Source organism: Centrocercus urophasianus, unplaced genomic scaffold, assembly GCF_019232065.1.
Source record: "Centrocercus urophasianus isolate 14NV4802_14NV808 unplaced genomic scaffold, USGS_Curo_1.0 seq_73, whole genome shotgun sequence".
NCBI lineage: Eukaryota > Metazoa > Chordata > Aves > Galliformes > Phasianidae > Centrocercus > Centrocercus urophasianus.
This window is the reverse complement of record NW_024885344.1, coordinates 13,071,425-13,093,691: the sequence shown is the minus strand read 5'-3', so window position 1 is coordinate 13,093,691 and position 22,267 is coordinate 13,071,425. Positions and strand designations below refer to the sequence as shown.

The window sequence follows — 22,267 nt, the reverse complement described above, 5'->3', positions numbered from 1 at the left end:
TCCAAACAATGTAGTGTTCTCTCACAGAAATAACTGAGGAAAATCCAGAGTTTTTAGTTTTTAGTGAGGACAGTGAACATATCTAGTGTATTTTTGGCTTGGCTAAAAGCCTTTGGTTGAGAGTTTGAGGTGGTTTTTTTCTGTCGTTTTCTGGTGTTTCTGTGTCTGCTTCCAAGTTTAGTATAAAGTCAGCATCTTCTCACATCTTTTTAAAACCAGATATGTTATCCATTCCTGATGAGTGGTAAATTCAATAAGTTCACAAAGGCATGAGGAGCAGTAGCATTGCTCCGCATCAGAAAGAAGCTAAGTCTTTCTGTGGATCGATGTATGCCTTTGACAAGTTTGATAGCTGATAGATCTTGCAGTCAGAGTCATGAGTAAATAGCTGTTCTGCTTTTAAGTTTATTGCACTTGCTTTGAGAGGAATTTTATTCTGCCCAAATTCCTCTGGGTTGCATTTGAGGTAGATTGTGATTAAGAATTTAACTTTGGTGACTTCTGCTGTGATTTTTATATCTATAGATCTTTTTATATTTACTTCTGTATTTTCCTGTATCAGAGGGAAAAATATATTAGATAAATTGTGTGTAGCACATCAGCTGGGTTTGAATTGACTGGTATGAAGGCTGCACTGCATTTTATGTATTGGATGTAAGATCTGTAATAAGGAGAATAAACAGAAAAAGGAGATAGCTGTGATTGCTTTATTCATCACATCTTGAAGCCTCTGTTGTAGAATCTTACTTCTTGTTCAATAACTCTTTTCATGGGTGAGAAGACTTCTGAGAGGCTAAAATTGATCTGGAGGATTAGGAGACTGAAACAGAACACAGAAAACATTTTTTTCCAATGTAAGGGCTTGACCCAGGCCAGCATCTGAGGGCCTTCCCTGAGTGAGTTGCCCGGCTGCTACCCCTCCCCCTCGACAGCCTATTAGAGTAGAGAATAGAAAGAGCAGCAGCAAAAAAAAACAACTCCTGGACTGAAATAAAGCCAGTTTAATGAGTGAAGGAAAGAGAGGGAGGGAATAGCACTAGAAAGAAATAAATGAAACAAAACAAAACAAATAATGCAGGCATTTTGCTTTGCTCACCACCTCCCACCCTCCTGCAAGCAGATCAGTGCTCCGGACAGCAGTTAGTTTGGAAATAACACCACTCAGTTGTATTACTGAGCATGGCTTTATTGTTCTATATGCAGTGGGACTCCGGTCAGTTTGAGCCAGCTGGCCTTACCATGTTCCCTTGCTAACTCCCTAACCTCCCAGCAACTTATCTGGGGGACAGGCAGAGAAACAGTGATAGTCTCGATGGTGTGCAAATGCTGCTCAGCAATAGCTAAAACATTACCAGTGCTCTTATAGTCACAAATCCCAAACACAGCCCCATGCAAACTGCTGTGAAAATAATTAATTCTGTCCTAGTCAGACAAGGTGCATTCAATAAGTCAGCAAATTCTGTTGCTCATTTTCTGTAATAGAGTGTGAATTATTATTAGCAGTTGAATATCGTGTAATAAGTCAAGGGAAGTTTTCAGGTATTCTGTAAAAGTGGTCAGAATAACAAGAGTGATGTTTTTTGCTGGAAATCCAATGCGATGACACATCAGCAGAAGGGATGCAGCAGGGTTTATGCGTCCTCCCGTCTAAGTGCAAGGTGAGAGCTTGCAGAGGATTGCAGTTTGTCTGTTTGATTTTTTATTTTTTCATTGTGTTGTGCTTATATTATCATGTGGAGACTTCATTCATTCATTCACATCCTTTATGACACTTTCTGCAGCACGACTTATGCCAGGCTGCCAGGAAAATTTGCTCTCTGGAAGTTTGGGCTATTAGCAGCTGGGCTGACTCTGTAAGGAGATCCACTTTCTAAATATTAGGTTGAAAAACAAACGTTGAGGAAAAACTCTTCCAGAAGCAACTGAAGAATTTTGCCCGATGCTGAGGTACTTATTAGAAAGATAGAAGGGCCTGTAGGATGACAAAGGATAAATTAGATCTCTAATGGGTTCTAATAAACATCCTGCCAGCATAAACATGTTTATAAAATAAATAAGTGAACTGGAATTACTGCTGAACACAATATGGACTGTCAGTTTTTGTGGTTACCATAATTTTATTTATTATCACAGACACTTACTGGCTTTTGCTAATTGAAAATTGTGTTGAAGTTCTTGTTGCTGACCTGTTGTAATTAAAAATGAAGAACTTGAGGGGCTCTCTTTCGCTCTCAACTATAGGCAACCACAGCTTTTATTATCACTCAGAAAGCTCTTTCTTAAATAAACACTATTGTTCTCACTGTGACATGGTGTGCCGAAAAACTTACCATCTTATCTAGTGTGAATGCTGTGCTGTTCTGTGGAAGAGGATGTGCTTGTCAGTGTTGCTTCTGGATATCCTAAAGCAGGACAAAAATTCTGGGAAATGGGGCATGAACTTTCAAGAGTTGCTCTCTGCTTTTTCATTCCCTTGGAGTCTCCCCTTATGGAAGACTTTCCATGCTTAAAGCCACTCTGTTGTTAATTGCAGGATTCATAAGCTTTGCAGTGGATGGAAGATTCCTTCTCTTGGTTTCATTTCTTGTCATTAAAAAAAATTCTCTTTTTCACCTCAAAAAGATAATAATCAGAGTTGAATGTTGGGTGTATTGTAAATTGAAACATGGCTTTCTTCTTCTTATTTTTTTTTAGGCCTATTTTCCTTCCTACTGGACAGCATTTTATAGTCTGTAATGAAAGATTGTTAACTAGTCCCCTTGGAGATGCAAATAATTGTATGGAGTTAAACCAGATACTGTTTTTTAATTTCCTTGTTTTGTTAGGAACAGATGGACTTTACTTCTTCAGATCATCATCCAAACAAAAAAAGAAAGGTAGCAAGTCAGACAGTACTACTGTTTTGTTGGGGTGTGCATGTGTGTGTGCCTACTGTCCTTAAAAGAATAAGAGTCAAACAAAATACCTAAATAACATGCTGCAAAAGCAGAAATATTAATCACAGTTGGAATCAGTGCGGGTTCCCTGTCGTGGAATTTTGAGGTAACAGGTGATAAAGTTAAAGTATCTGTTTTAAACTGTTCACATACCTAGTTAAAAAAATCTGATAATCCATGGCATTCTTCAGTTAGGTGATTGCAGTGCAGACTTCTTGTGCTAAACCAAGCAAGCTGAGTAGCTGTTGTAGGGTAGCAGGATGGCTCTGATGCATGAGCTGTGTCTACCATTGAGGAGGGGACTCTGGGCCAAGGAGGGGTTTTAGAAATTGGGAATTGGATTGTCTTTCATGAGACTGGCTGAGAACTGAAGAAATAAGGGATGTGATTATAAAGGGTAACAATATACCCTTTTAAGTAAGTGAGGGCATCCCTTTCCTTGTCAATACCCGAGATTCCTCTGTGTAGAAACCCTGGTCATAGGAGAGCTTTTTAAAGTATTGCATGCATGGTGTCCTCCCTGCAGATCTCTTTACATAGAAGATCACATGTGGTCATTAGTAGTAGTTTTAATTTTGCAAAAAATAACTAATATCTCCTGTCAACAGAAGCATGCACTTTCATTTTGCCCCTACATACTCCAATTGGATATGATGAAATGAATGTAACATCAGTTACACACATTTCATTCCAAACACGATCAAACTGCCTATTCTATTCGAAGATCAGAACTCAAGGTATTTAGTGAACCGTAGAGGAAAAAAATTAGGAAATGCTTAATTTCCTTGAGTTTCTCTCAGTGACTTCCTTGCTTAGTCAATGCTCTGGTGTTTCAAATTGGACTATTTCATTGGTGATCAGGGAAAGAAAAAAAGAGGAAAGCTCGTATGTGTTGTATTGAAAATTCAAAATAAAGTTGAAAAGTGGAGGGTGTGAGGTTTATTTGTTTTTTTTTTGGTTGGTTGGTTTGTTGGTTGTTTTTTTTTTTTTTTTGTTTTGTTTTGTTTTGTTTTGTTTTGTTTTGTTTGTTTGTTTGTTTGAAGTATTCACCTACATTCATTGGTTTTTAATGTGGGTGCGTGTTGTGTCCTCATTTTGCATATTCCCCTCCCTCCTCTCTGGGTTTGTTGTTAATCCATTGTGTGGAGTAAGAGGCAAACTGTTTCTGATTTTGCAGCATCGTGTTTTGTTCAACTGAAAAATATTTCTGTTCTATTTAATATTTATGTTGCTACAGCTTTTGGCTTCTTTTTTCCTTCTTTCTTTCTATGAATATTTCTACATTACTGATTCAACAGACTGAATGTACTAGGAAGAAATAAATGTTGACACAGACTGGGTCTGCGATTGGCTTTATTTTTTGTGAGAGTTGTGTATGTCTGAAAACCTTCTGCACTCATGCAATGGCAACTCTGCAAGTTACCATGTTGCTACCAAGTGGAAAGCCAGTGATTTTTAAGTCAGGCTTCCCAATGAAGCATTTCCAGCCAGAACACTGTTTCCATCTGGTGCCACCAAGTCAAGATAGCTGGCTTTTAACATCAGTGTAAGTATGGTTCTTGCTGGAGTGTGTGAGCATGTAGCTTTTTTTTTCTTCTGAATACAGAAATAACCACAGCTCACCTTCTGCTTTCATATATACAGCTTGTTTTAAGCATCTCTGAGAAGTATCCAGAACACAGTATGGTAAGGAGGCAAATGAATAATTCTTTTCTTTTCTCTCAATCTTTAGAACAAAGAAAGAACTATGCACGGGACAGTGCCAGCAGCATATCGGAAACTTCCCAGTATCACGTAGAGGTGAGATAAGGATGTATGAGAACGCCATCTACCCCTTACAGCTTTTGGTTATATTGTGATTTTCGCTTACATGATTTTTGAGGATAATGTGCTTGAAGACATATGAATCTTCCAAAATATCCTGCCAGCCCGAGGTCACTTCAGAACAGATTACATTGAAATGTATCAAATTGTCTAGCTTTGCCATAAAGAGCTGAAATTTTGATGTAGAAGAATGTAAACAAAGTAGTATATAGTTTGGCAAGTGGAGAGGGCTTCTCAATGGGACGACAGCTCAGTGTGCTCTGTTGCCCTGATTCTGAACCTGTTATGTTGCAGGGATGAGGTAGGCCATTAGCAAGGAAGGCTGTCTCATAATTAGTATAAATACCTTGATTATTTATAAACAACAGAGGTGTCTTAATAGTTAGAAAAAGCTGGGTACTAAGCCCTAAAAGCCTGAATCTTCTGTTAGTGGTGATATACTGCCTGCACAGGCTCTTCCCCAGTGAGAAATGCAAAATACTTTCCTTCCTATCTTAAGCTGCTTTGCGGAAATACTCTGTGCTGCTGTCATATTCTGTCCAGAAGTAGACAAGTATTAAATATTCAACAAAGTAAGCCTGGGTGCCTATACGTAGTCTGTAGGCACTTCTGGGTGCTGTTCCTCATTATGCAGTCTTTCTTTTGCGAAACCTTTTTCCTTTACCATCAGAACACTGTCATGGGTTTAACTGAATTTTGCAAAAAAATGTAGATTCCCAGGTCCTTTCAGCTGGGTTTTAAATTTATCTGTAAATTGTGAGATTGTATTTAGAAGAGTCTTCATTCTCTTCATTCCAAGTACTTCTATCCTTGATCAGCTCTCAAAGGAATGTTTATGTTGCTTTTAATTGTCTGTCTGTATTTAGCTTCTGTGTAACCATTTTGGTACTCCACAGGCATAAAAATTAGTACTTGTATTTGAAGTTTAAGTATTCCTGTGTGAGCAGTCAAGCAGGGTTTGTCTCACTTTTTAAAATACTTTGATTATATGCAGCTTGTATCTACTCTCTTGTTTGTCATTAACGTGTGCTGTTACCCTGTAATAGAAGAAAGCTCACTTAATTCTTTTAAGCTATTTATAGGATAGGTGTGCAAGCATACATTAAAATCGATTCAGCTTGAGTGAATTCAGCTTGAGCTGTATTCAGGTCTTAAAGAAGAATGTGAAGCTGGAGTTGTGCCTGGAAAAAATTAAATGACTTTATAGGTTGTCTTACATGGCTTATATGTTTAAGGAGAAATTGACAAAACTTAAAAGACAGGGAAACAAGTTGAGATGATGCCTGTGAGTAATGTTTCATTACTAGATCATTAATTAAAATTGGAGAATATTCCAAGTTGACAGTGAGCAAACATAGTTTATATACTACTACTTCTATTGTGTACTGCATAAAAGAAGCAAATACCTCCTTGTCTGTAAGGTATACCAGTCAGGTACAAGCTCATGATGTTTGCCATGAGTGTGCTAGCTGGCAACTCTGGGAGAGATAGGGATGCTCCAGGTCAGGGTGGTGGTGGAGATGTGTTGGCAGCATGTTTCTGCAAGGCTTCTACTGATGCTTTCTGGATTCAGCTTACCGATAGAGACAGGTTTTCACTTCTCAAGAAAGCTAACTAAATACTCAGGATTTGATTCTCACTGTGATACCTGGAAGATGTCATAATATGCCTTCCAGTGTAACCATTTGCCGTAGTGAGGAAATGACAGAAGATGGCGAGCAGCAAGTTTAAAATGACATTATGGACTAAACAACCTCCCCTATGGCATATTGGTTGATTCTGTCCTAAAAGGCACTTTCATTCATGAGTTATTTTTATTGCTCTTTCATGGCAATTTGGATACTGACATTGCTTAGTGATAAGGAAGATTAAAATTCTGTTATTATTTTAATGTTTGTGTCATTCACCAGCACTTGACCACCTTTGTTCTGGACCGAAAAGAAGCAATGATTACAGTAGATGATGGAATAAGGAAGCTGAAATTATTGGATGCTAAAGGCAAAGTGTGGACTCAAGATATGATTCTTCAAGTGGATGACAAAGCTGTCAGTTTGGTGGACTTGGAATCAAAGGTACGATCTGTGAGTGGCAGTCTCATTTCCAGAGAGAGAAAGAGAGGGAAGGGACAGAAAAAATGATGTGTGTGAGATTTGGTATTTTAATTAGCTTATTATCACTTTCTCTTTTTAACTCATGCAGCTTTTTTTGAGATCAGGACACTGAATATTAAGACTCTTTTTTTCTCTTTTTTTTTTTTTTTTTTGTTTTTGTTTTTGTTTTTGTTTTTTTGTTTGGTTTTTGTTTCCCTTCTGGCAGAATGAGCTGGAGAATTTTCCTTTAAGCACAATTCAGCATTGCCAAGCTGTGATGAATGCATGCAATTACAATTCAATTCTTGCATTAGTATGTAAAGAACCAACTCAGAACAAGCCAGATTTGCATCTTTTCCAATGTGATGAGATTAAGGTAAGGTGGTAATGCAGATCTTCTTTGACTTATTTCAGCAGGGGAAATTTTATGAATTGGCAAGTACAATGGGTAAAACAAAATAAACTGATTCATAGGAAATTATTATGTTCTTTTATTCTTATACGTGTAGTTCGAGCTTCATGCATTTATGATATCTACATGACTTACAGTATGCTAATATAAGCAGCATAGTATATCTTGTAAGAAAAGATTATGTGAGCTGGAATCTTTAGTGCATGTGCAAATATGTAATTATTGTAAATATTGATTCTTGGGCTCTGTAGCTGTTCATTTGTGTTTGTAAAGGACCAAAGCTTTGGAATATGCATATGATTTGCATTCACACTTCTAAGAAAGAGGTGTAAAATAGTTTGAGTTATCTCAGATTTGTCTTATAATCTAGAAAGAACTCAACCAAGTCCTGAGTCTTTCCTACTCCTTCTCTTTTTCTAATCTTTTTGCCAATGAACAGTTAAGCCTCCTCAGCATCTCTGCCTCTGCATTTCTGTCCTGCAGGAGAGATTGTAAAATGGTAAATATTGCTTGCAGGAGGGACAAAAGAAGGAAAGAGATTGTTTATCTCTGATTAAAATATTCCCTTCAAGCTTCCAGAGTAAATATTTTTAATGCATTCAATGCAGTGCTTCTTCATTTCCAAGATTATAAATGTTAATGTGTTATTTACTCCACATAATTGGTATTTCTTTCAGTTTTGCTCAATCATTTTATGGTTTGTTTTTTTTTTTTTTCTCCAGTCACATCTTAGGAGCTTATATCATTGTCTTAAAACATCACATTGCTAATTGCATTGTGCAAACATTTTGAAATTGGTTCATTGCAACTGGTGTGAAGATTGCTGATTGCCAATTGTGTGGCACAAAATTCGTTGTTTCAGTGGAAACTGGGATCCTGTGAGTTCAGTTTGCAGCATGCTAAATATTGCAGCACTCCTCTTTTAAGGTCTGGTTAGACACAGCTTCCAAAGGTGTATAGGGTCTCTTCAGACTCCCATCTTTTGAAGTTCTTGTGTGCAAATAAAATTGCAGAATGCGTAAGCATGACTTGAAGACTGGGATCCCTTTTTCCTTCTGAGATATCATTTGAGTCTGTGACCTTATCCTAGGTTCTGTTCCTTTTTCATAAGCCTTGGCTCTTCTTGAGATGTTAGATCTTATTCATTGCCTTCTTAATGCTTTCAGTTAGAACATATAACACACTTCAGGAGCATCTGCAATAGCAATTTATTCAAAATGAATTATATTGTGGTCAGTCACTATTTTCTAAAAAAACACAATTGTTAAATAATAAATATAAATAGTGTAATTAATGAAATGCTTTTGTTCCTCAGTTCCTGTCAAGTTGTTCAATTAATTCTTTAACCTTCATCTTTCTCATTGTATTCTGAAAACTCTGTTAATCTCTCAATTCAGTGAAGTTTCTAGTCCCATACTAGTTCTAGTGGTTACATATTCCTCCTATGAAGTTACACGTTTTTATTCCAAGACAGGTAGAACTTGTAGAATGAGCTAGACATGGACAGATTTAGGCCTTGACAAGTTGTATAGGAAATTAATTTGTCAGCTCAAGATATGTAACAGAGCATCCTAAATCCTATGAGAAGCTGTGACCTACTTAATGCAAGATCTATTAAAATAATGCCTTAGACATGTATCAGAATTTCACTTATAGGCCACTGTGAGGACAGATTGCAGTAATGGAGAGACAGGAACCTAAGGATCAGGAAATGTATTGAAAAATTCATCTTTTACTAAGGCAAAGAGAAATTGGAGGCTATCTTCTTACAGGAGACTATTACTACCAGTTATTTTCCTAATCCTTATGCTACTACTATTTATAGTAGTTTTACTTTATGTCTTTCACAAATATTTTTGACAGGAAAAAAAACCAGCAACAAAGAACCATGGAGGGGGAAAAATAGCTCATGCAGTAATTGTTGACTTTGGATAATTACAAATGTTCAGACAAATTTATTATCTAGATAACACATCCATCTGATGATAACGTTTGAGATTGGAGCAGTGACAAAAATACCAGCTCCCGGAGAATGGTGTCGTGTTTTCTTTGTTCTGTTTCCATATAAATCCCTGCTTTTTTTTTTTCTTAATGGAATATGATAAGAGATTCTGTAATCAAAAGATAACTTCAAAAAGTACATGATGAGATCATTAGTTCATATATCTGCTTAGTCTAGATGAGAACTGATGGACTCTGCTTCTGTCTCTTCAGGCTAGCTTTATTTATGAAGATATAGAAAGTGCAATCAGTGACAGCAAGAGTGGAAAACAAAAGAAGAGACTTGAAACACTGAGGTAAAAACCTAGTTTCTTGGCAATATATGGGGTCATGAGACACTCATGAAGTCTGTCTGCTGTTTCTTTTTCTTTTTTTTGGCTAGTTGATAATATACTTCAAAAAGCACATGTAGAGGACTTGACTTACTAATTATCTCAAACTGTCTCGAGTTATAGTGTCACTCTTAACTTTCCCAATTCTGCTTTAGTAACTGGAACAGCTGACATAAGTGCAGGTTGCTAGAGAATAGCATTGTGTGTCTGAGTTCTGTATATGGATAAAATAGTTCAAAATTTGAAATAAAAATATGAATCTTCCTGAATTCCAAGGAAGCGAGGTTTTGGGATCTAAAGATGTTAAATAAAACAGCAACTAAGGACAAAAAAAAATTCCTGCCTGTTTAATGACTTGAAAAACTCCTTGTTTCCCTGGTAGGGAAAACTTCTCTCCCAACAGGAAAAGGTGGAGTAAGAGTCTATTGGTTTCAGATTAATACAGTAGCTGGTGCAAGTGTAGAAACAAGGGCACAAATATGTTAAGTACTGAATAGGATGGTGGTGGTCTGTATGCTGAATCCTGATGACATTGCTCAATAATAGTTGTGCGGTCCAGTGAGAGAATTCTCTGCGGTACAAAAATCTGTAAGTAAAAAAGTCACTATTGTATGAATAAGTTTATTGCTGCCTTAGTTGCCTGTTAAATTCTGGTGTGGAACGTGTGAAGTTTTCCTAGAATAATGGACACTTATGTTGAAAAAAATTAAGAAGGCAGAAGTGCATCAGATTTTACATATGGGTTTAAAATTAAGCAAGCACACTTTACTGTTTGAGGTACAATAACAGATAAGTGTAAGCACAAAAATGTGTACCACCTGGACTCAAACACTTTGGGGAAAGCTGATGAGATTTAGTTGGGAAATGAATGTAGGTCAGTACATCCACAGGGAAAAGTAATCTGACATATCAGTCTCTAAAAGCTTTGAGGCCTAAAGGTCATTAATGCATGACAATTCAGCACTGAATACTTGCTGTCATTTCATGAATGTGTTAGCACTGGGCCAAGGAAGAAAGCCTTCTTTAGATGGGTCCTGTTTGATTACTCTGGAGATCTTGTAGTAAGTCTGACACTGCACCATCAAATTGCTGCAAGGTTATTTACAAGTAAACAATGTAGGAGATGCAAAAAAAGAATGCTTAGGTGACTATAGGAGACTAGAGGAAGGAACTGTGAAGAAAACATCATTTTTTGATAAGTGACCAAATTGTATTTTGTGCTGTTGTTGAATGCCATGAATGAGATGGGATTATGAAGAGAAGAATAAAGAAGAAGATGAAAATCCTTCTTTTAAATAGGGATGGGATGTGAGTTTCAAAAGATTTGTTGGGATTTTTTGTCTTTTGATACTGAGTTACAGAATGACTTCAAAGACCTCCTTCCTTATGGTATTTAAAGATAGATTAAGAACTGGAAAAATTGGGACTGGGAACTGGGAAAATCATTTTGAACTGCATCAGGGGAGGTTTAGCTTAGATATTAGGAGGAAGTTTTTCACTCATAGGGTGGGGATGCACTGGAACAGGTTGCCCAAGGAGGTTGTGGATGCCCCATCCCTGGAGGCATTCAAGGCCAGGCTGGATGTGGCTCTGGATAGCTGGTCTGGTGGTTGGTGACTCTGCACATAGCAGGGGGGTTGAAACTAGATGATCACTGTGATCATTTTCAATCCAGCCTACTCTATGATTCTATGAAAATTGAAAGTGGGAACAGTCATACATTTGCATCAAGATGGGATGAACAGATTGATCTAAAAAGGAAAATCAGCCTGTGAATGCAATTGCTTTTGTTGGTAGGGTTTTAAGAAGCTCTTGGTTGACAACCTATCAAACACAGAGAACAGGTGCACAACTGGTGATGGCTGCAAGATGACTCTGAACGAAGAATTTAAGTACAATATTGAAGTCCAGCCATTAAACTGCAAATAAAATGCACAAAATTTACCCATAAATGCAATCAAATCTCTAGACAGCATGTTCTCTGGCAGTGCTTTGGAATTTATCATAGAATCATTAAGGTTGGAAAAGACCACTAGATCATCAAGTCCAACCATCAACCCATCACCACTGTGCCCACTAAACCATGTCCCGTGTGTCTATGTGAAAGAGTATTTGGTTTATTGAGGCATATTTTGCTAACCTCATCACAGAGTGGGTTTCCTGCTACGTTTAATCTATTTGCATACCGTGACCGTTAGCACTCGTGACTTGGCAAGTCCATAGCATGTTTGACAGTAGAAGGGTCCTGGTAAACCTTATATTCTCTAATTACACGTTAGAAATGCGTTGTGTTAACTTCACTGGTGGGACCCTTTCTCTTCCTGCAGGATGATCTCCAGTGCTGATGGTGCTATCCCTCCCCCACCACGGGCTCCTGCCCCTGTTCCCCCAGGGACCATCACCCAGGTGGATGTGAGAAGCCGTGTGGCAGCGTGGTCCGCGTGGGCTGCGGAGCAAGGGGACTGTGAGTTGTGTTGCACTGCGCAGTGATAACCAGTTCTTCTGGGCAGTAGGGTTTTATGATCCTCAGTAATAGAAAATAATTCACAGGCTTTCATGAAGACTGCAGTCGTTGAATGCAGATAGAGTAATTGCTGTACTAGGTCACCCCTCTGCCATAGCTTGGAGAGGGCAGAATTGTTCTCCCAGTCAGTTCAAAATGCCCCAAGACACTGTTGCCTGATCTGTGGAATTATGACCAGGCTGTCATAATCTGACTTGTCATTTACTTAACATTTTTCTGAATTTGTGTTCAGAGCCCTGTTTACTTGAGTTCAGATGGATAGATGTGTGGGCTGTGGATTTTAACTCGGGCTTTTATGTGAACATAATAACATGCACAGTAATCTGTAATTGTCATAACTCTGGTAATTTAATGATGCCCTATTTATTAGTAGGAAGAATGTTGGCCAGATATTTCAGACAATTAAAAAATACAGTCACTTGGATTAAAAGCTGACTAGAGATCAACATTATGTGTTTATTTATTCATCCGGGCATAGCTAACCTAGTTTATATTGTTAAAGCCTTACCCAAGAAATGCTGCAGTATTTCTGAATATTATTATTTTATAATCTGTGGATTATGAAAATAATAAAGTGGAAACATTCTATTTTAATCAGATTCCATTAAAAAAAGAATTAGAAACAATCAAGCTCTGTAAAACAGACTGTAATAATGAAGTAATCATGGTTAAGGTGAGAGGTTTCTTTAAAAACGAATACTAAAATTTTAGAATTATAATCATTACCCAATATGCATTATACCATATGCATTACTTTTGTTTATTAATCTATATCACTCAATTAAGTCAATAAATCAATTATGCAGGGAGAACAAAAATTTTCAGAGAAATAAGGAACATTAAGAACATTATCACCTAGTAATCTGCACCTCTGCACCTACCTTGAGTAACAAACAGCAAGTTGGTTCTATTGTTTCACTTCTTACTCTCTCTCAGGACAAAAAAAAAAAAAAAAAAGAAAGAGAAAAAGAAACAGTAAAAAAGTCTCATTAACTTACTGAGTGATCCATCAGTGGTCTGAGTTCCTGTGGTTCCTTTTATTCCATTCATGTGGGTCTTTCCTAAAAAGTGTTTACTAAGATCCCACGTATTAACAAAAGCCATACAGAATGTAGTGTGATTTAGAAATGCTAAACTTACTGTTTCTCAAACTGCTTTCCCTTGTTGTTTTCAAGCATAAGTCACTGTTTCACACATAAGTCCATTGTTATTTGCAAATGCATATTTTATCACATTGATATCTTCCATTTCTCTGTTGCCAGACTTGGTCATTCTGCCCAAATTTCCTATATCCCTTTTGCTTATTATCTTTTACATCAAAATTGTCTTCAAATTCAGGGCTATGCTGTTACTTCTTGTCTACTTCTACTGGGGTACCTCTCAGCATATTTTGCAAAATAGGACAATTTCTCCTTGCATTTTATTTATAATCTGCCATTTATATATATATAAATATATATATATATATGTATGTATGTATGTATGCATAATTAAGACCCTAGTACCATACTTCTGTAGTGTGGTTAATTTATAAAGCTAAGCTGGCTTAAATCATACACCTAAGCTCTTTTGTAAGACTTGACAGGATCAGGAATTAGGGTACAAGTTCTTCAGTCCTTGCAAATTAAATGGTAAAAACAATTTTGTCCTTCATTTTCTTGCAGTAGCGGGGTTTCAAGCATAAGCTCTATAGGAGGTGTTAGTTTTTCTATTCTGCATAAATACACATCTCATCCTCCTTTTCCCTTTTCCACAGATGAAAAACAAAGACAATACCCTGACCATGAGGAAACGGCAGAAATGATAGCAGCCAGGATTGACAGAGATGTTGTAAGTGAGAAACAACAAAAGATATTGCTTAATTTCTGAGAAATTGTGTGTCTCTACTACTTGGGAAGTCTTTTTCCACTTGGGAAATTCAGTTCTGAAGGAAAGCATGCTGGGTATTCACATTTGTGTGGTAAACCTCTAAATGAACATAAAGTAGTTAATTGTTATTACTATTTTTTCCCTGAAGGAAAAAGAAAAAAAAAAAGGATGTTAATTTTTTTGCTGTGAAGAGACAGAAGCATAAGCATTAGTTTTGTGAAGACTAAATTTCAGAGAATACATAACAGTAAACTTAATTTTCCTCAATTTAGTGGGATGTAAATTTGTGCAATTTCCAGAACATAAGCATATGGTCATTTCCAAAGGCAGATGTGCTATGAATTTGCGTAAGCTAACAATTTCTAGCCAAATCTGGGGCAGGTCCTATGGTGTATGCAGTATCAAATATTTCTTTGTTTGCTAGTTGTAAGTTTCTACTTTACAGCATCAGGGGGCCTTGAGGGAAGCATGTTGGGGCCTGCTGAATTTGCTGTGTATGTGCTTCCCCTGGGGCTCCTTCTTTTTTCTGCATTTGCTCTTTGAAGAATTATTTTCAAAGAGCACTTCTCTGAAATAACATTCTGACATTCAACAAATAGCTTAATACTTTGTGCTAAAGGAGATTATGAAGTTATACAGGTTAGGAAAATGCTATCCTACACAAATAATTAGAATTTTTTTCATGTGCTGTGAGAGAAAATTTAGTGTGTGAATGAACTGTGTAATTGAACTTAATAATCTTGATGCTTACATTTTAAAAACCTCTAGTTGCCCAGAGTTTTGAGAATAGTCTAAGCTCCACAATACTTGACAGTTATGTAAAGTAAAGGATATAATGAATCTAAATACATGGTGTTCTAGCATGAACTTTGTACAGATGGAGCTTTTGGTATCTGAGAGATTAGTTCTTTTAACTTCTTGAGTATGTCAGTACAGTTTCAGTAATGAAACTGTTATTCTTCTTTTCTCCCATAGCAAATTCTGAACCATATTTTGGATGACATTGAATATTTTGTTACCAAACTTCAAAAAGCTGCTGAAGCATTTGCTGAACTTTCAAAGAGGAAGAAAACTAAGAAAAGTAAAAAGAAAGGACCCGGAGGTAGGAATTCTTACTATGCAGAATTCTGTTTCTCCAAAGATCATTGAAATAGCTAGCATATGTGGATTTTTGTGTTGCTTTTTTCCTTCATGAATGTAGTAATAGTTTTTCATTTTAAGCACAAGAAGAGATATCCACACAGTATATTCTTAGAAATTAATTAAAAACTTTTGTTTGGAATCAGTGGGGAGTGTCTGATTAGAGATGTGACTACAGAATACGTTCACTGTAGTTGTTTTATATTTACAGCATTTTGTAAGTAGGTAAATTTATTAAGTATGTTTTATATGTTTATTATATCCATAATATTTTTAGAAATGATGTAAAATATGAATGGATGTAAAAAAAATGTCAATTTATTTATCAGAGGGAGTTCTTACTCTCCGTTCAAAACCACCACCTCCAGATGAGTTTGTTGACTGCTTCCAAAAGTTCAAGCATGGCTTCAATCTTCTGGTAAGTAACTGCAGGTAGATATGGTGTTTTTGCCTCAGATAGCTAATGTTACATAGAACATGATATTTGTTTTCCCTGTTGCTGTAAATTCGAGCACTGCAGTGGTTTTCCTAGGGTCATATTCCAGTAGTAGGAAGTGAAAAACTAAAATTCTGGTGAAAGTTGAAGAGAAGGAAGAATAACTACCACAGTAGATTTCTTTTTAGTTATTTTTAAGTTGGGTTTTCTTGGAGATTTCCTGCAGTTCAAGAGAATGTAGCTGCTTTATTGATGACTCCTTAAGGAGCTGCAAAGGCTATCTCCTCTTTGGAAAAGCAGTAGTTAAGTGTTCTGTTTTCTCTCTAGCTTTCCTAGTGCCTTGTCTGTGTAGAGAAACCTAGTGGACTTTAAATCCCTGCAGCTGTAAACCATGCAGAGATGATCACACCATATGGGGAACTCTGAGCGTGGGTCTTGGTCTCCACTGCTCTTTAAAAAGGAACAGAGCTAGAAATGTAATCTGGTTTGGTTTTTCCATTCTTACTTCATACTGCATTCTGCATTTAAATGATTTCTTTATCTAGTAACACTTGTATATAAAAATCTTTGTCTTCTGTGCGGGAGTAGAAATAGTTCTTGTTTCAGTGCTGAGAAAGACTATTTTCTAACACTGTTCATAATGCCATACCAATGCATTGCTTCAGTGTCATTGAAGAAGCCACAAAAGCTTGAAATTTCACTTCCTAGGGCTTTATGTCAGATATGGAGAGCTGTGTAAAGAAGAAGAATCTAGTTTAAAAATAAAAGGAATAGCTTGAAGAATAAAATCTTTGCCAGTAGAATGGAAACTATTTTAAAACACTATGCTGGAAGCTCCTAGAAAATTCCTACCATCTGCCAAAAAGAAAACTATAGAAAGACCAAAATAAAGTTGTTACGTGTGAAGAACAATGTGTAGAAAGTTATTAGCAGTAAAAATACATTCTCCTTTTATCTATATTTGGAGGCACGCTTTAGAAGGCTAGATGCAAAACTAGAATGAGGCCAGCTAAAAGGATGTTGAGGAACAGACAGCAAGATGCAATAAAAGCTGCTATAACTTTTTAAAATACTTTCTGGAATGCTTCTTACTTCCAGAGCCTATGATCTCTAAATAAAAGGAATCCTCCAAGAAGCTGTAGTAGAGAAAATATGCACCTTTTTTTTTTTTTTGTAATGTGTATTTTACTTGGAAGAGCTTAATGGTGGGCAGTGTGTTCATGAAAATCATTTTTTGTGGCTCCAGTCTGCCTCCAGACTTAACCTCTTTAATGATCTTCTGTGCACCGATGAGCACCATGTCCAGGAATGCTTCAGCTCATGTTGGCTTGTCTAATACCTGGACCAGGAAGTTATCCTAACTGGACTCCAGGAGTCTCCTGAATTGCTTGCAGTCTGCCTTGTTGCTTTCCCAGCAGTTATCCAGGTGGTTGGAATCTCCCATCAGGATGAGAACTTGCAAGCGTGATCCTTCTTGCAGCTGAAGCAAGAAGGCTTTGTCAGCAGGCTCCCCTTGATCAGGCTGCCTGCAGTGGATCCTAGCCACCAGATGTCCTTTATTGGTCTGGTGCCTAATTTTAACCCAAGCTGTCAAAAGACCAAAAAATAAGAACAAATAAAGATCACCAATATACCATCAGGTTCACTGACTTTATCTTGTTCCCTGAACAGTGAAATTGAAGAAGGTGGAAGGAGAACAAGAATGCTGTAAGAAATGATTATAGACTTTTCTTCAGTTTGGAGAAAGATGAAAAAGAGGAGGAATGTGATAAATCTGTGAATGGTTATGAGAATCACTGGAAAAAGTGAGGAAAGAATGATTGCTCAGTTTTCTTTTGGAAAAGAACTGCAGGGTATTAGTGAAACCAAGAGGTGGCATATTTCCAAATAAGATGCTTCTTGACAAAACATGCAATTGAATTGTACTTCTTATTTGCACAATATATGCTAACACTTATATGGATTCAAAAGCAATTGTATAAATTTACTGAAGGGAAGAATCCATCAGTGACTTTTAACGCAAAACAATAGTATTTTGTACTTTTAGTTGAAGAAGTCCCTGAGAAAATTGCTGGTGAATTTATAAGAATTTTTCTCAGATATTTTATGTTTGCCTTGTTCCTTCTTATGCTTCCCTTAACATTTCTCTTAGCTGATGTTGGAGACAAAACATACAACTTAGATGGACCTGTGCTCTCACCTGGGACAGTCATTTTTACCTGAAGTATTTATTGTCATAGAAGTTAATTGTATGTTAAAATTTATCATTTTTCCTTTACTTTAGGCCAAATTAAAGTTCCATATCCAGAATCCTAGTGCAGCTGAACTGGTTCATTTTCTCTTTACCCCACTACATATGGTAAGCTTTTGTAATTTTTTAGGTATTTTTATTCAGAATTCTTACACTTGTAAGATCTAAAATCTTTCCAAGAATGATGAGATTTAAAATTGTCCCTGGAGAGGTACTATGGAGAAATGTGTATCCAAGGATGAAGATTTCTTAAGAAAACAAGTTTTATCCTTTTTTGCATGCTAACATCTATCATATGTGTATGTATATATGTTTAAAATATCTTTATCTTTCTTTGTATCGCAGTTAGCCATTACAATTTTAATAAACAAACCAAATAAAGAAATACATCATGCATGAGGAGAGTTGGAAGCATAACCGTGTGCCAATTCAATTAAAATATGTGTCATTTCAATTAGTAGATTAAAATAACATTGGCAGAAGTGGATCTCAATATAAAGGTGACCAGAACAACAGTTCTGCAATAAATGCTTTTACTTCATCCATCCACAGGACTTAAGAACAAGTTAGCTTCTCAGAATTTGTTTATTTGTTGAGTAGTAAATGTTTCATACCATTAATGTAGGTAACATACTCGTAACTTCCTTTTTTATTATGTGTGTATTCTTTGTATTATTTTAATATTTTGATTTAGGTGGTGCAGACAACAGGAGGTCCAGAGCTTGCCAGTACAGTACTAAGTCCCCTCCTAACAAAAGATACCATAGACTTCCTACAGTATACCGTCACCAGCGAGGAAGGGCAGTTATGGATGTCATTGGGTGACACATGGACCAAAGCCAGGTGAGAAGTTCGTGTTTATTGACGCAGTCTTAACCAGATGATCCACATCCAGCAAACTCAATAGTAGTTTGATAGGCTTTGGACTATTCCTCACAAGTATTCTTTAAACTCTTTGGAAAGGAGCTCTTAAGCCTCACTGGGATTTGGTAATGGCTAGATTTTAGGCATGGTGGAAGCAAATATAAACAGAACATTTTTTTTCCTTCATAGAATAAGGAGTAGAGACTAAATTATGTAAACTTATACCATCATTTTTTTTCTGTTTCATGCTTGCAGTTGCTTTCCACCCTTATTTTCACAACCCAGCCAGTCTGAAATTGGTTAAAAAATCAGTTGGAAGAAGTTGCAATAAAAAATGAAAAAACTATGTAAAAGAGGGTACAGATTTCTATTTTCAATTTCAATGCTTCTTTAAAATTATCATAATGCTATAAGGAAAGTGCTTAAACTTTTAAAGAATGTTTATGGGCTGATTTGTGTTACATCTGCATACCCATAAAAGTCCCATTTAATTGATTTGCTATTGCAGTTAGATTTCACTACAATTTACTTTGTTTATGTATTTGTTAATTTGTGAGGTATTTATGTGGTTTGAAATTACCTAGCTAAGTAAAATATGCAAAAGAAAAGATAAACAAAATGTGTTTTAATTCTAATCTGTGGTAGAAGAGCACACGTGACAATGATTAAGTATGCAAGCCCTTGGACTGGAAAGGTGCCATGTATTTTAAGTTTACTCATCTTTCTTTTGGATTCCAAATTCAGGAATGAATATCTACCATGTGGCTTTCTTACTTTATAAGTTAATTAACCAATTAAGATATTTTTTTTTTAAAGTGATTAAGAAGTAATAACTATAAATTGAGCGTTAGGAATCTACGTGAAAAGCTGTAGAACACGAAGTGACAAGAATCTTCGTAACAGGAAATGTGATGTACATGTGTTTGCCTTTCTTGATCTCGTTCTGCTGCTGGACCAGGACATTCAAATTCATCCTGTGTGCCTGCTGTTCAGCCTACTACTACAAAATGGGCAAGAAACAGCAATTAGAGATCCTTGTGATTGACAGAGTTTTGATCACAGCAAAGCTTGCCTTTACCTACTCAGAGCTTGCTGGCTTCATAGCAGCTTGTGATGGGCTCACTGTGGAAATCTACATATCACTGGAGCCTATTGCAAGGAAAATGGATTATTGTTTAAAATACTGGGCTTCTCATCTTAGGAAATACCTTAATAATTCATTTATTCCATCCTGAAAAAAGTGTAATTGAAAGAGAAGTAGCTCATGCTTCACAAAGAATGCAGCACTTAGAATACAACTGGTTGACCTGTGAAGATTAGAAATTATAGTCTGTCTGATCTCACTATGCTGAGGTACATTATGAAGCAGTTAAGTAAGATGTATGATTGTTGAAACATGAGGGTTACTGACCTAGCTGAAGCTGCCAATGGGCTAATAATTGCTGAGTGGTCCTGCAACTTGTGTGACTGGCAGCATGTGCCCCCTAATTTTGAACTGCGTCAACAGTGAGACTAAGACAATGTAATGTATGTTCTCGTTTCTTGTTCTGCTGTGAAGATACAGTAATTTATTTTGCAGGAGAGTATGTCATGCATGGTGCAAAGGCAAAGCATGAAAGCATTAATTTACGTACTGTGAATTACATTAAAAAATGGGACTGAAGTGCTAAAAAATAATAGACTATTCTAAGATTAAGCTTAACTATTAAACAGTAAATGTGAAGATAATTATTGTGCCCTGAAGAATGTAGAGTTCTTTGTATTACACTGTAAGGTATCTATTGCCTAACTCCTTCCTTAAGGTGTAGCTCAGCCCTTTAAACTTACTTGCTACATGCAAAGGCTGCCCCAAAAGTAATGCCTCCTATTTTACTATATTGGCCCATGACATCAGAGGTGATATTGCTGGTATGGCAGTAGAGGTTGAACCTTCCCACCAATATTCAGTTACATTTTGTTGCTGTGTGACAGATGGCAGCAGAGGGGCAGTCTGACAAAATGGCATGTGACATGGAAGAGCGTATGAAGCAAAAGTGTCACTGAATTCCTCCACGTGGAAAAGATGTCTCCCATTGGAATTCAGTGACATTACTGAATGTTTCTGAAGACTAAACAGTGGATGTGAGCAGTGATGTGGTGGGTGGTGGATTTCATCAGCACTGACAGAGAGCATGAGTCATCTCCATTGGTGCAGATTTTGTTGAGCACGGCATACAGGCTGTTGCTCATCGCTGGTGAAAATGCATAGCTAATGGTTGTGACTGTGTTGAAAAATACTATTTTGTAGCCGAGCATTTGCACTATCAATCAGTGTTATTGTGCTCTTTGTATCTTCTGTAGTTTCCATGGGAATAAATAGGAGGTGTTACTTTCGGAATGACCTACATACCTACTTCCAGTCTTTCATATAAAGTAGGCAGTTTCTTTGAAGTCTTTTGTTTGGTTCTTTAATACAAACAAAACATTGCAGCACAGCAATTCTTTCCTATCTAACAGTTATAACAAATCTTAGATGTGCTTGTGATTGATTCTTCTATTAGTCATCCTTTGCTGCGAGCCAGAAATTTGTTGTTTTAGCACTGACAAGTCATTATGGCAGGAACAGTTTGCTCCTTGCTGTGCCTTGCAGAAAAGTAGTTATGGTCAATAAATATTTTCTGTAAATTTTCTGTGGTCTAACACAATCGACAAGATTGATGTGCAGTAATCCCAACCACTGTTCTTTATTTACTATGATATTAAAACATATTTCATTTTTTAGGAAGTCTATGGAAGTAGTATTTTTATGACCCTTGATAAAGATCTCTAATTTACTCTCAATGCAGAGCTGACTGGCCCAAAGACCAGTTCATTCCACCTTATGTTCCCCGTTTCCGAAATGGTTGGGAACCTCCTTTGCTCAACTTCATGGGAGCTCCAAATGAGCAAGAACTCAATAATTTGGCTGAGTCTGTGGCAAACTTTGCGGAGCAACAGCGGAAGCAAGAAATGAAAAGATTATCAAATGAGGTAGGTTAACTGAGAGTGTTTTGTAAATTGCTGAAAAGCAGAATCAACTACTTTTTCACAGAAAAAAATCTGGGATGCTGTCAGAGTGATCACTCTCTGCTACATCAGTGCGGGTTCAGTGTACTTACAGAAAAGCTATATGAAAGCAAATATCTGTTCAGCCACCAAAATGTGAATAGGAAAAAAAGAAGGATTTTGCCTACTGCCCTCCTTGAACTTGGTGCATTTTCCCACATCAGCTGGGAGGACAATCCAAGCCCTTAAGGTTTGTTTTGATTCTTATCCTGTGCTTTCAGGTTCCATTGATTTTGATTGCATATATTTTAAGAAGAATTCGAAGAAGCATGTTGTCAAATATGCATCCATGCACAAGAATGCAAACAACAAAAAAAAACCTATTGCCACTTTAAACACATCAAAGATTTTGTTTTTGGAACTTTTTTGTTTTAGGGGGAAATGAACTTAAATTTAAAAATTTAAAATATTGAAGTAGCTTTAGTTTAATCCAAAGATTTGGAAGTCCAAGTTCCCCTGTTAACTATGGTGAATTGAAAGCATAGCTGAGAATTTTCTAAGTTC

General features: G+C 36.7%; 1 protein-coding gene across 4 annotated transcripts in view; it reads left to right on the top strand.

Moving 5' to 3' along the window:
- The window catches only part of EPS8 (epidermal growth factor receptor pathway substrate 8), a 132,181-nt gene that overhangs the window by 83,570 nt on the left and 26,344 nt on the right, over positions 1 to 22,267 (top strand). For all 4 annotated transcript variants that reach the window (XM_042837911.1, XM_042837914.1, XM_042837915.1 and 1 more), the window contains exons 4-14: positions 4,669 to 4,736; positions 6,671 to 6,832; positions 7,077 to 7,226; positions 9,477 to 9,559; positions 11,923 to 12,059; positions 13,876 to 13,949; positions 14,964 to 15,090; positions 15,458 to 15,546; positions 17,849 to 17,923; positions 18,510 to 18,658; positions 21,505 to 21,688. In XM_042837911.1, the coding sequence (XP_042693845.1) occupies positions 4,669 to 4,736; positions 6,671 to 6,832; positions 7,077 to 7,226; positions 9,477 to 9,559; positions 11,923 to 12,059; positions 13,876 to 13,949; positions 14,964 to 15,090; positions 15,458 to 15,546; positions 17,849 to 17,923; positions 18,510 to 18,658; positions 21,505 to 21,688 (1,298 nt within the window). The remainder of the gene's footprint in view (positions 1 to 4,668; positions 4,737 to 6,670; positions 6,833 to 7,076; positions 7,227 to 9,476; positions 9,560 to 11,922; positions 12,060 to 13,875; positions 13,950 to 14,963; positions 15,091 to 15,457; positions 15,547 to 17,848; positions 17,924 to 18,509; positions 18,659 to 21,504; positions 21,689 to 22,267) is intronic.